Source organism: Euleptes europaea, chromosome 4, assembly GCF_029931775.1.
Source record: "Euleptes europaea isolate rEulEur1 chromosome 4, rEulEur1.hap1, whole genome shotgun sequence".
In the NCBI taxonomy this organism is placed as follows: Eukaryota; Metazoa; Chordata; class Lepidosauria; order Squamata; family Sphaerodactylidae; genus Euleptes; species Euleptes europaea.
The window spans coordinates 109,874,679-109,888,955 of record NC_079315.1 but is presented as its reverse complement, the minus strand read 5'-3'; the positions used below and the strand labels follow the sequence as shown (position 1 = coordinate 109,888,955).

General features: G+C 44.2%; 1 protein-coding gene across 10 annotated transcripts in view; it reads right to left on the bottom strand.

The window, feature by feature from the left end:
* The window catches only part of TCF4 (transcription factor 4), a 426,474-nt gene extending 422,033 nt beyond the window's left edge, over window positions 1-4,441 (bottom strand). For 3 of the 10 annotated variants that reach the window (XM_056849207.1, XM_056849211.1, XM_056849215.1), the window contains exons 1-2: window positions 2,862-2,934; window positions 1,743-1,834 (exon numbers count right to left, since the gene is read on the bottom strand). In XM_056849207.1, coding sequence (XP_056705185.1) covers window positions 1,743-1,834; window positions 2,862-2,922 — 153 coding nt within the window. In that variant the 5' untranslated portion in view covers window positions 2,923-2,934. Of the gene's footprint in view, window positions 1-1,742; window positions 1,835-2,861; window positions 2,936-4,362 lie in introns of those variants that run through there. The other 7 variants (XM_056849208.1, XM_056849209.1, XM_056849210.1 and 4 more) reach the window with 5 other exon arrangements.
* Window positions 4,442-14,277: the final 9,836 nt, after the last annotated feature.

Sequence of the window (14,277 nt, the reverse complement as noted above, 5' to 3'; positions counted from 1 at the left end):
TCCAACAGTCCATACACCCCACCTTTTCTCCTTCTTAGTTTTACTTGCTACCCAAACAATATATTAATGAAGTGGGGGGGGGGCTTCAATAACCCAGCTACAACATTAAGCTTTAATATCAGGCAAGTAAAAACACTTCTAAAACTCTTAAATTGACAAAGATGAGGGGGGAAAAGTTTGTGACTGAAACCTTGGTCATAAAAGTAGCTATATCATTTCCATCCCGTTTTAGGATTTGCCTGTCATATGTGAACCCCCCAAAATAATAATCCAATGTTCCACCTGCCCTAAATTTTCATTTCGACTCTTTAATGTGAGAGCAATTTGAAGCAAGACACTCTCTCTCTTTCTCCCTCTCCCTCTCTCTCACACACACACTCCAGCATTTATTTCAACCCTAATTGGTTTCCATCTTCTTCGACGTGTCTAGTGGATAATACGCACCTTCCCTGAGTCAGAGACTACAAAAAACAAAGGAACAAATGGAAAAAGCGCAGCTAGGAAAGTGGGGGCTACCGAGCTGCCTGAGGCTACAGTTCCTAGCCAAACTTCCCAAAGCCATCTCTCTAAAGGAAAGTCTCAGAGACAACAGCAGACTGAGATAGCCCCCATTTACAAAGCTGACTTTATTTTTCCCCCCTCCCAGCACTGAAATTATTTAAAGACACAAATGCATTGTACATCCAATTGACTTGTCTTGGGTTCTTTTCCCCTTCTGTGAACAAATAAATAAAGACTTCTGACATATTGTAAGAAGGGGGGGAGGGGAAGTTTAGAAGGAGGGGGAGAGAAAAGAAGGGATGGGGAGAGAGAAGAGCGGGGAGGGGGGGTTAAAGCACTAGGCAGCTATCCAGACCTGGTTAACATTTGGCCTCAGAACTAACGTATTTACAAAAAAAAGCCTAAAGAGAAAATAAGCTCTTATAATTAAAAAGAAAAAGCGCACGCACAAACCACTACCCATCAGTGGGAGGGGGTCCACAGGAAAGATGCAACTCATTCATTGATAAACTGGAGCGACCTGAGATTCCAGTGAAAACTTGAAATTGAACTAGTCCTGGATTTCCTTTCACTTTTCACGTGCCAAAAAAAAAAAAACGAAACAAGGGAAGAAGTAAAAGCACACTAGGTATAACTGATGAGCCATCAGTTAGCGTGCAAGCCATACTTTTTATGTAAAATGAACAACGCCAAGCAACTGTTATTAACCAAGAATGATGAGAAATATCGTAATTTTTACAAATGATGTGACTTTTTTGTGTGGGGGAGGGTCAAACGATAAGAGCTCCTCCAAGTAAGCTGCAGACAATATTCCGTCTCCTTACAGATCATATAATCAGATTCTAATCGTAATAGTGATAATAATAGAGAATGCATATTTACTGTGGATCTAGCCACTGATTGAAAATTACTCTATGGACTTAACTCACAGCTTTTTGGTTTGTTTTGGTTTAGTGTAACACACTTCGGGGGGGGGTTCAGAGGGTAGCCGTGTTGGTCTGCCAGATTTGAGTCCAGTAGCACCTTAGACCAGCAAGATATTCGGGTATAAGCTTTCGAGAGTCAGAATTCCCTTTGACTCTTCCTTTGGCATTTGACGAAGGGAGTTTTGACACTCAAAAGTGTATACCCCGAATATCTTGCTGGTCTTTAAGGAGCTACTGCGCTCAAATCACACTTTGGGGGGGTGTTTTGTTTTTATTTTTTTACAGCTGTTGTTAATTTCCACCGTTGTTTCTTACCGCACTGAAATCCAGTAAATCACTGAGTTCTTTGTCCGTCCCTAAGGCAGCCATTCGCTGTTGGTGATGCATTTTAGCAAAATCACACAAACCTAGAAACATGGAAATAACCGCAATCAGAAACCCAGTCCCGAGGCTTGCAGGAAACAACAATCGGATTTTCTTTAAAATGAGACTAGAAGGAGGGGGTGGGAGGTTGAGGGGGGAGGAAGATGGAGGGGTAGCAACAACAACGAGGAAGAAGAGTACAGGAAAGGCGATACTACAGTTCCAAACAAGCCAATCTAAACCCGGTTAGCAGACACTCTAACCCCAAATCCAGAAGAGAGAGAGAGAGAGAAGGAGCCACACCATGCAGCAAAAAAGTCCTTTATGCAACAGGAGGTTCAGCAAATAATGAATGAGCCCACCGTAGGAACTGCGGCCATCCGCTCTAAACTTTCTTTTTAAAAATACATATTTCACCTCGTCGCTTCTTTCGGCACAAATTATTCCTTTCGCAAAGGCAACAACAAAGTCTTTAGAGAAGAGTGGAGCAACAGACGCTCGGTCAGTGCAGAAAAGGGAGGGCAAAAGATGGATGGGGAACTTGGGGGGGGGAAGGTGGGGGGGAGAGAAAGAAGAGACCAACCTTTGACAATCGGCCTAGATGCCTCTTCTAATTAAACTGCTGAAAGGGGGGGGTTTGGAGGGGGTGTAAGGCAGCATTAACCCTTGACAATGAGCTGTCTAATTTATGGAAGATAACTGAGAGTGGAAAGTAACTCACTGCAACTAAAGGGCATCTCGGGCCCATTTGCAACAAAGTCATCCGATGCTTGAAAACTAAACAATGGGGGGGGGGGAGAGAAATGCAAAAGGCCGTTGTAGCATTCACCCCACACACACACACCCCGACCGCTTCACCCCACGGGAAAAAGGGGGGGGAGAGAGAAAGAGATTGCATGTGTTTAAATGAAATCCACCACCACCGGTTCTCGTCCGGGCTTCTTCTACGAGCACCAAACCACAACTAACTCCGTTCTAAAGACACTGGTTTTGATGGAGGGAGGAGGAGGAGGAGGAGGAGGAGGAGGAGGAGGAGGAGGAGGGGGGGACACACCTTCGGTGGGTACCTACCGGCCGAGAGAGGAGAGAAGGGGGTCCCTTTCCGACCGCAGCCCCGCGCTCTGGGTTTCATTGCTCGAAATCACCGCATCCACCAACCGCACACGAAACGCAGGAGGGAAAAAGAGATGGGGAAAGGCGAAAAAGAAGAAGAAGAGAGCGCAGGAGAGGGAGAGACCCCGCTGGCGCCACGCGAAAAGCTCTCCCCGAACTAGAGCGGGGGGGGGGGGAGAGAGAGAGAGAAAAAAGAAGGGAGAAAAGAGGGGAGAGGAAAAGACGCGGCGGAGGGAGGAAGAAGCCCTGATCCAGAACCCAAAACTCTTTTTTTCTGCCTTGGGGGGGAAAGCGAGAGAGAAAGAAAGGAGGGGGACCCCCAAACCACGACAGCCCCCCCACACGCACACAAACAACCCCCCCCCAGTAAGCCGGGGCTGCAAGTTCAGCAAAGGGGGGGGGAGAGGGTAGGATCAGCAAACAGCCACGTTCCCCTTGGCTTTCCTGAGGATACTATCCTTCTTTCCCCCCCACCGCCCCCGCACACTCATTGGCATCCACGCACGCCCCCCACCACCACCACCCCCCAAAGAGGAAATCTATAGCTACATATCGGTCTCTGAAATAAAGGCAAAGCGGGCACCTCGTTTTCTTCCATGCCCGAGCTGGGAAACGTACACGCGACTTGCCCGGGTCCTTCTGCCTTCCTGCCTGCCTGCCCGCCTCCCTCCGCGCGCCCCCCACCCGCGCCGAGCCCCCACCACTTTTAAAGATTTATTAGATCAAATAATGCCGCCGCTCGCCACGCGCGCACGGGGACCACTCGCCCCCCCCCCGCGCAGGAGCAACTTTATACTCCGCTGCAAAAATACACGTGATACAAAAAAAAAAGACTTCGCCAGAACTCACAATGCTCTCCTTTCTCGATCCCCCCCCCCTTACACACACACACACACCATTGTTTAGGACACTTGTAAATATAATTGTTGGATGCGTCTACTTTTGCTCTTTTTTTGTTTTTTTGCTTAATGCGACCTTTGAGAAGCTGGGTGTGTCTATACGGAGAGCGCTGCAGAAAACTTTTCCTTCCCCCCCCCCTCCGGTCCCCAAATCGAGTATTTGGCTCGCTATTTGCACCCGCAAGTTTTCTGGGGAGTGTGCCAGCCGCCTTCCCCTCCCCCCGCCTCGCAAGCATGCTCGACTTTAAATTGCAAAATGTTTGCTGCCACAAGGTGCACGCGGGTCTCTTTCCCCGAGAAAACCAGATTTCCTCGTATTTCCCCCCCCCTCCTTCTTTCTCCAAGCACGGAATTGAAACCAAATCCGTCGTTGCAATAGCGGGACATGCACGCATATTTATTCTAGTTACACGCGCATTGTTAAAAGGTGTAAACCCACAGTGCCGGTCAAATCACATCGCCCCGAATTGCATCTAGTTCAAAATACACTGGGATGAATTTTTTTTTTTTAAGAAAGGAAAAAGAGAGAGAGAAAGAAATCACTCTAAGAGTAACTTTACCTTAAATGGCCACAAATATGTTCACAATATTCCAAGGAAAGATATTTTAGGGGAAGAAATAAGAGATCTTCTGCAAAAAGGTGCTTTTTTTTTTTGCCTCACGTGTGTTTAACCCTCAAAAAAAGTACTTTTAACTCGCACTCAGTCTTGATCCAGAGAATATTCCACACCTTTATATCAGTTTTAGACCGAGAAAGGGGTTTGTTGTTGTTTTTTGGCTTTGTTTTTGATCATCCACCAGAAGCCATAAAAAAAAAGTCCTCCCACCCCAATAACGCGAAATTAAAAGCCAGCCAAAAAGGAGAGGGGGAAAAAAAATCACAACAAAAAACGGCAACGCAAAAGGAAGATCCGATAACTTTCCCCGGGTCTTTCGTTATAAACACATGGCTGCTGATAAAACTATTTTGCAAAATCTCGGAGGCAGAGCTATCGAACCCCTCTGTCTTTCCTGGGTTTGTTTTTGTTTTGTTTTTGAATGAACCCCTCCCAAAAAAAGAAAAAGTCTTAAACTTGTTCCAACTTTACAGAGCTCTCCTCCTTTCCATCACCATCCTCATCTTCACTGGCTCCCCCACGGAGACATTACTAGCAATACGTTTCCCTGGAAGAGACATTGTAATCCATTCACATCCGGGCAATGCAGCGGTGCTTATAAAGAGGGGAAAAAAAGCGGATGCCGCCGAGGCTGGTGCACGTTGCTGGCTCCTGCCGCGTCGGCTATTACCGAGCATGACGACAAAAAAAAGAGGGCGGGAGAGACGGGGCATAGAGAGGTAAACAGCCGGGATAGAAAGTCGAGCAAGATGGAGGGAGCAAAACTCTGGGAAGGAAGCGGAGGAGAAGAAAAGTGGAGGAGGAGGAGGACGCGGGGAGAAAGATGCACTTCAGTACTTTCCCCGCATCGACACTGTGCAGCTAGCTTAAGGCCATTGATGCATTGATGCATGCCTTGGATTTGCCTCTCTCTCGATCAGTGGTTCCCAACCTTTTTTTTGACCAGGGACCACTAGGACTTTTTAGTTCGGTGCAAAATAAAAATTCAGAGAATTTTAAAATAAACTTTAATCATAACTGTTAGTTAAGCATTAAACTTAGAATAATATTTGAATATATATATTTTTATAATAGAGAACTTTTAATTGAAAATATTAATTTATTAAGGGTTTATAACTTTCTTTCGCGGACCTTAATTTAGTTCTCGCGGACCCCTGGGGGTCCACGGACCCCTGGTTGGGAACCAGTGCTCTAGATGCACATTTTTCCCATCCGAATTCTCAAAACTCTGCATGGGGGCTTACTTTTGGCCATTGATGCATAGGAGGCTTTGCCCTGGATTTACCACTCCTTAGATGCACATTTTCCCCATTTGAGTTTTCAGAACGCTGCATGGGGGGCTTATTTTTGAGTTTTGAGAATTTAGATGGGGACAAATGTGCTTCTAGAGAGCGGCAAATCCAAGGCAAAAGGCAAAACCTCCCATGAATAAATGGCCTTTGAGTTTTGAGAATTTGGGTAGGGGAAATGTGCATCTAAGGAGTGGCAAATCCAAGGCAAAATGGCTTAAAAAATGGCCTAAGAGTTTGGACTGGGCATTTAAAACAGAGGGGATAATTCGGGCTGCCAACCTCCAGGTACTAGCTGGAAATCTGCTATTGCAACTGATCTCCAGGCTGATAAGAGATCAGTTCCCCTGGAGAAAATGGCTGCTTTGGCAATTGGACTCTATGGCATCAAAGTCTCTCCCCTCCCCAAACCCTGCCCTCCTAGGCTCTGCCCCAAAAACCTCCCGCCGGTAGCGAGGAGGGACCTGGCAACCCTAGGGATAATAGTGTCTTCTTGTGCTGTCCTTGCAGTTAAGGCTGCCAACTCCAGTTTGGGATGTTCCTGGAGATTTGGGGGTGGAGCCTGGGAAGGGTGGGGTTTGAGGAGGGGAGAGACCCGAGCCAGTTGTAATGCCCATATGCCAGCCTCCAAAGCAGTCATTTTCTCCTGGGGAATTGATCTCTGTTGTCTGGAGATCAGTTGGAGACCTCTAACCACCACCTGTAGGTTGGCAGCCCTACTTGCAGTTGCAGTGTAAGTGATGTTACATTTTCTGATTAGGGCTTAGGCTGTAGCAAGATAGAATCTTAGAGTTGGAAGGGTCCACCGGGGTCATCTAGTCCAACCCCCTGCACAATGCAGGAAATTCACAACTGCCTCCCCCCCACACACCCCAAGTGACCCCTATTCTATGCCCAGAAAATGGCCAAGATGCCCCTCCCTCTCAGTTATAGTATTAATGATTCATCAGATGATGAATGATGGGTGAAGTAATGTAAAATGTATAATGTGCAATGTTTATTTGGTACCTTATTATGCTGATAATGTATTTAATCCGTTTATTTTAGGCCATGTTATTTTACTTTTTATTTATTTTTCCTTTTTCCCTCTATTTTTAATTAATGTTATATAGGTACCTGTATTGTTTTGTTATTTTATGTGGGCCAATGGCCGTAACAATAAATTACACTTACTCACCCTCCCTCTCATCATCTGCTTAAGGTCATAGAATCAGCATTGCTGACAGATGGCCATCTAGTCTCTGCTTAAAAACCTCCAGGGAAGGAAAGTTCACCTCACGAGGAAGCCAGTTCCACTGAGGAACTGCTCTAACCTTCTTCTAGAAAATTATTCCTTTTCTGTGGGACAGCTTTGCTTTTCCTGTTCAAAATCTCCCAAAAATAAATAAAGTGATTGTGGTCAAGGGTTGCCACGTGGACAACCAGATAAAAAAACAAAGCCTTATTTATTTTGTCGAAGGCTTTCACGGTCAGAGTTCATTGGTTCTTGTAGGTTATCCGGGCTGTGTAACCGTGGTCTTGGAATTTTCTTTCCTGACGTTTCGCCAGCAACTGTGGCAGGCATCTTCAGAGTAGTAACACTGAAGGACAGTGTCTCTCAGTGTCAAGGGTGTAGAAAGAGTAATATATAGTCAGAAAGGGGTTGGGTTTGAGCTGAGTATTGTCCTGCAAAAGTATTGTCCTGTAAGTATCAAGATAATGTGCTAATGAGGATATGGTATGTTAATATGGAACCATTGTATCCTGAAGTGATCTGTTAATGTGTGTAATCCAAAACTAATCTGTATGGCTATTGTTGAATGTTGTCTTTGTCTGGAGGTTTTTCAGGGCAGGAAGCCAAGCCTTATTCATTCTTAAACTCTCCTCTTTTCTGTTAAAGTTGTGCTGATGTTTGTGAATTTCAATGGCTTCTCTGTGCAATCTGACAAAATAGTTGGTAGAACTGTCCAGTCTTTCAGTGTCTTGGAATAAGACCCTGTGTCCTGTTTGTGTCAGTCCATGTTCAGCCACTGCTGATTTCTCAGGTTGGCCAAGTCTGCAGTATCTTTCATGTTCTTTTATCCTTGTTTGTATGCTGCGTTTTGTGGTCCCGATGTAAACTTCTCCACAGCTGCAAGGTATACGATATACTCCTGCAGAGGTGAGGGGGTCTCAGCAAAAGACAAAAGAGACCCCCTCACCTCTGCAGGAGTATATCGTATACCTTGCAGCTGTGGAGAAGTTTACATCGGGACCACAAAACGCAGCATACAAACAAGGATAAAAGAACATGAAAGATACTGCAGACTTGGCCAACCTGAGAAATCAGCAGTGGCTGAACATGGACTGACACAAACAGGACACAGGGTCTTATTCCAAGACACTGAAAGACTGGACAGTTCTACCAACTATTTTGTCAGATTGCACAGAGAAGCCATTGAAATTCACAAACATCAGCACAACTTTAACAGAAAAGAGGAGAGTTTAAGAATGAATAAGGCTTGGCTTCCTGCCCTGAAAAACCTCCAGACAAAGACAACATTCAACAATAGCCATACAGATTAGTTTTGGATTACACACATTAACAGATCACTTCAGGATACAATGGTTCCATATTAACATACCATATCCTCATTAGCACATTATCTTGATACTTACAGGACAATACTTTTGCAGGACAATACTCAGCTCAAACCCAACCCCTTTCTGACTATATATTACTCTTTCTACACCCTTGACACTGAGAGACACTGTCCTTCAGTGTTACTACTCTGAAGATGCCTGCCACAGTTGCTGGCGAAACGTCAGGAAAGAAAATTCCAAGACCACGGTTACACAGCCCGGATAACCTACAAGAACCTTATTTATTTATTTATTTATTTATTTATTATTTACAAGATTTTTATCCCACCTTTCCACCCAGTTTGGGTTCTCAAAGCTTTAGCCCTTTAATAAGTTGCTGGTGTTAGAGAGATCAAACTCAGGCAATGAGCAGAGTTTTTGACTGCAGTATTGCAGCTTACCACTCTGCTCCATTGAGCTCCTATGCTTTGAGCAGCATGGACAAGCAGTATAGAAATATAATTAATAATTAAGTAAATCACATGACCCAAAACATCAGCTGTGCCATTCTAGGCTGATTTGCTTATTCATCCTCCAGTCTAACATGCCACTATGTTTAAAAAAATGGCCTTCTGCTCTGCGCATTAGACAACTGATCTGTCCCTCTGCAAAAGAATAAAGATACGTTGAACATTTAAAACCATAATGCACAGACATTATGGGTGTAGACATATTAATGCTCCAGTGCATTTTGTGACTGGTCTAGATTACTGTTTTCAGACAAGGGAACTTCAAAGGACGAATCCAACATGAAACTGCTGAATTAAATTTTGTTAACAAGTTCTAGACTATTTACCACTCAGGTCTTAAGAGGGACTTGACATTCATCACTTGAATACCAAGGATATATCTAATATCTTGCATATAATTCTGTTACTTCCTAGTATTTTGTCTGCTTATCTTGCACTGAATTTTACATTTTCTTTCCTTATCTGACTATATTTGGGAGCGGCCGCCCATTCTGAATGAATTGATGGCCCTTCTTATTAGATCTTTGTATCCCCCCCACACCTTTTTGTTGTGAACAGAAAAGCATTGACCTAATGGATTTACACTCCACTGCATCTGATGAAGTGAGCATTGACTCACAAAATGCTGTCATAAAACCTGTTAGTCTTTAAGATCCTACTGGAATCCCATTGTATTTTCTCCCTAGTGACTGTTTGCCTGCATTCTCACTCCAGGGCACCTTTCCAGTTCTGCACTTAAGGGCAAACAAGGAAGTGTTCCCTTCACAAGGAAAAAGCACTCTGGGTATATTGAAACATATGAAGCTGCCTTGTACCATCTATCCATCTATCTCAGTACTGAATGGCAGCATCTCTCCAGGGTCTCATGCAAAAAAAAAAATGTTATTGCCCAACACCAAGCAGGGGGTTGGACTAGATGGCCTGTATTGCCCCTTCCAACTCTACGATTCTATGATTCTAACCTCCCAATATTTTGTGACTGGGCAAAGTCCCCATAGAAGCCATTTTGTGGTTGCTGTGCACCCCCCAGCAGATTTTGTGGTGACATTTGCTACCTGTTTTAAGCATTCCAAAAATGCCCATACATTCAACAAGGTTGGTGACTCCTTTACTAGGCTATATTTATGTCTATTACCATAGGTACCGATTCTTACTTAGAACACCAATGTCGTTCCAAAGCAGCAGTTATAATCTGTTTAATTTTTTTTGGAGGGGGTGGCAACAATATGGGCAAGTGTTGTTCAGGCAGCTCTTGCATGAGAAGGAAAATATTTTTTGGCCAAGAAGCAGTACTGTTGCAAGGAAACTGCATTTTCAAAGAGGTGAAAGCGTAAGATTTACCGACCAGGAAAGTGACTTCTCCCCCAGCCATCAAATTTTCCTGTTGTGATAGTAAAATGCTCTCTGGCATTGTGTCTTAAAGCATCACACAAACACCAGTTGGGGAGGGGCTGTGGCTCAGTGGTAGAGCATCTGCTTGGCATGCGGAAGGTCCCAGGTTCAATCCCTGGCATCTCCAGTTAAAGGGACTAGGCAGGTAGGTGACATGAAAGACCCCTGCTTGAGACCCTGGAGAGCTGCTGCCTGTCTGAGTAGACAATACTGACTTTGATGGACCAAGGGTCTGATTCAGTATAAGACAGCTTCATGAGTTCAACCATGCCAGTGACATCACTATGATAAATATCCATTCCATTCTGTATTTATATATTTATACACTCCTTTTCTCCCCATTAGGGACCCAAACTGGTGCCCTTCTTTATTTTATCTTAGCAGCCTCCCCTCCCCCATGAGCTATGTTAATTTGGGAGAGAGTGACTGACTCAAGTTCCCCCACCAGTAGGCTGTTAAGGGCTTTCAAATTTAACACCAATGATTTCAATTGTCAGGGTTGCCATCCTCCAGGGGCAGCCTCATTACCAGATTACAGAGGTCAGTTTCCCTGGAGAAAATGACTGCTTTGGTGGGTGGAATCTATGGCATTATATCCCACCAAGGTCCCTGCCATCCCCAGGATCAACCCCCAAATATCCAAGAGTATCTCACCCTGGAGTTGGCAACCCTACACACCATGCCTGTCAACTGGCGGGAGCTTGGGGCAGGGATGTGGGGCGGTGTCATGTGCATCATGAAGTCACTTCCAGGAGCCAGTGTGGTTAAGAATGTCAGAGCAGTATCAGAGTCAGTGGTTAAGAATGTCATAGTAGTATCTGGAAGACCCAGGTTCAGGTCCTTATTCATGCCATGGAAGCTCACTGGGTGACCTTGGGCCAGTCACACTCTCTCAGCCAGACCTACCTCACAGAGTTGTTGTGAGGATAAAATGGAGGAGATGAGAATGATGTAAGCTGCTTTGGGCCCCCATTGAATTAAGCAAATAAACAGGAAACAGGAAAACCCGGAAGTGACATCGTGTCACTCTAGGAATCAAAAGAAACTCTATGGTAAAATCACAGCATTTTAGGCAACTCCTAGAGCTACATGACATCACTTCCAGGTTTTCCCCAGAAGTGGCATCATGTTGCACACATTAGCAGTGATTTTTTTCCCCTCCCACTGCTGCTTGGAGCTGTGGCAGGCAGTGAGGGTTGCTGGCAGAAGTCCTGGCGATCTAAATTAAGCCCCGAAACAATCTGGAAGGTAATGAAGTTCTTTTGACACTAAGGTGGTAAATACACAGTGGTCAGCACCAGTTAGCAAACTAGCTGCCACACTGTGCACCATTTGAAATTTCCGAACACTTTGCAGAGGCAGCCCCAGGTATAACATATTACGGTAATCTAGCCTGGATGTTAGAGCATAGATAACTGTGGCTAGTTATCTGTTCAAGAAGGAACACATCTGGTGCACCATTCAAAGATGATGAAAGGCACTAGGAGGTATAGATGCCACTTGTACATCCATCAGCAATGCTGGATCTAAAAGCACTCCAGACCAAGCGGCAAACCTGCTCAGTCCCATAAAGTACAGTCAAATACCACTTACATGATCTACTACATCCTTAAACAACCCCTTCTCCTTTTTTTTGCCTGCAGTGAGCGGACAAGACTTTTTGGTTTGTGTAGTGTGTTTTGCTACGCAGTGCTGGCGCATGCTTTCGTTAAGTCCAAGCTCAAGGAACGAATTGTGTTACTTCCATTTTACTAACTACACATGCAAAGGAAACTAGACACCCACAGCCAAAGTTATGGCTACTTATTTCAGATCACTGTGTGAAATTTAGTTTTGGTTACCTCTTCGGTTTCACTGACTGCTCAACTCCCTCCAATCACTCTTCTTCACCTATTTTCAACCTGTAGTTTTTCCTAATTGTTCCTGCGTCAGCCTTGGTTGTTGCAGAAACTTTAGAAATAATAATAGTCAAGTCAAGTTTTATTTCAATGCAATATCAGCTCTAAGTAAAAATCAAAGTTAGGTTAAAATAATAAAATAATAAAAGTTGATGATTCTGGACAGATGATTTGAAGAAGAGGAGGAAAGTTAGGTTAAAAGTTAGGTTAAAATAATATAATAAAGTAATAAAAGTTGATGATTCTGGACAGATGATTTGAAGGAGGAGGAGGAAAGATCTTCTACTGGGAAACGTTTTCAGTTAGCCATTTACGAATCCCACTAGACCGGAGGCAGAATTTGGCTACTTGAATGGTTATCTCCCGAGAGGAGTCTGCTAAGAGAAGGGAAACTTTAGCTTCTTCCTTTCTCCCAGGAAAGGATGACAATATGGGGAGAATGTACTGCGATCGTATGTCGTTGTAGAAGGGACATTGCAGCAGAACATGTTCTATTGTTTCCACTTTCTCTGTTTTGCATGGGCATAGTCGTTGATGAAAGGGAGTAAATAATAATAATAATACCACCACCAGATCATTGCATTTCCCTGCTCAGCACGCTGAACTTTTGTCACCAGAGTTGCAATTTCAGGTTTTGGTAGGAGCAGGTGCAGAGGTTAGGTGAAGGCAAACTTTGCCGCGGCTCAAAGGTCTGCTCTTGGACATGCTCAAGATCACCGTACAAAAGTAATATACTTGAATAGTATTGTGAACGTTATCTGTCCCACAACTACCCCTGACCAACCACTTGTAGAGTAAGGACACTGCTTATCCACGTGTTTCTCCTCCGGAGTAGTGAGACACTTGGACATTTAAGGAATATAACCCCTTGTCTTGGTTATTCAGTGTCAACGTAAGGAATACAACTGGTTCTGTCAAATTACTCTGAGGCGACTGAACTGGTACTGAATATTGTTAGACTGGAGACATCTCTTTGTTATTCTGTGGAGATTTGAGGAATATAACTGGTTTTCTTGAATGTTCTGAGGAGATTTAAGGAATATAACTGTATCTTGGCTATTCTATGGAAATTTAAGGAATATAAGTGGTTCTTTTGAAGACTCAGGAGATTTATCTGGTTCTTTGGAATATTCTGTGGAGATTTAACTGGTTCTCTCAAATATTCTGAGGAGATTTAAGGAGTATACCTGATTATCTTAGTTCTTCGGTGTTAGCAATATAAATGTTTCTCTTACTTATCTAACATTTCATAACTTTTCTTCGATTGATATGTTATGCTTCTTAAGGATTTCCTTCCAAGTTTTTTGTCCCTTAATCCATTGCTGGGCTCATGAGACAACAGTAGGGGAAATGTACATGCCAAGTAGGGATATTGAGGTTGATGATAAAATGAGGTCATATTCCTATATCAGTGCAACAAAAACATCAGAAGCAATAAAGCTCACCTTCAGAGCCAACTATTTACCTCAGGAAACGGCTATAGCAGCTCTTTTCGACCGGCCTCCGTTGTTTCAGATCTCTGTTTGTGATGATCAGCGTTTTCATCATGTCTTTATTGTATGAATTGCTGTTTACAAGCCACAAGAAAAGCCATTCAGGATGATAAGGCAACAATAGTGAAAGGACATCTCTATACTCTGAAGACAGTGTCCTCAATGCCCTGGATTCCATCTTGGAATTTGCTGCCTCTAGATGATTAAATGGGAGGCAAGATGGCGGATGGCGGCAAGAATATTGTTGCTTGGGAGGGGCTGTGGCTCAGTGGTAGAGCATCTGCTTGGCATGCAGAAGGTCCCAGGTTCAATCCCTGGCATTTCCAGTTAAGGGACTATGCAAGCAGGTGATGTGAAAGACCTCTGCCTGAGACCCTGGAGAGCCACTGCAAGTCTGAGTAGACAATACTGACTTTGATGGACCAAGGGTCTGATTCAATATAAGGCAGCTTCATGTGTTCATGTGAGGCAAAAGGCGCCTGTTTGACAGTGTGCACTATTTGGGGGGGGGGTGCTTTCTTATCACTTCAGTTACCAAGTTTTCCTTAGTTGGTCAGCTCTAGGGTTGCCAACTCCGGGTTCAGAAATACCTGGAGATTTGAGGGTGGAGCCTGGGAGGGTGAGGTTTAGGGAGAGGAAGGAGCTTGGCAGGCTGTAACGCCGCAAACTCCACCTTCAAAAGTCCTTTCCTCCAGGAGAAGTGGAATCAATGTTT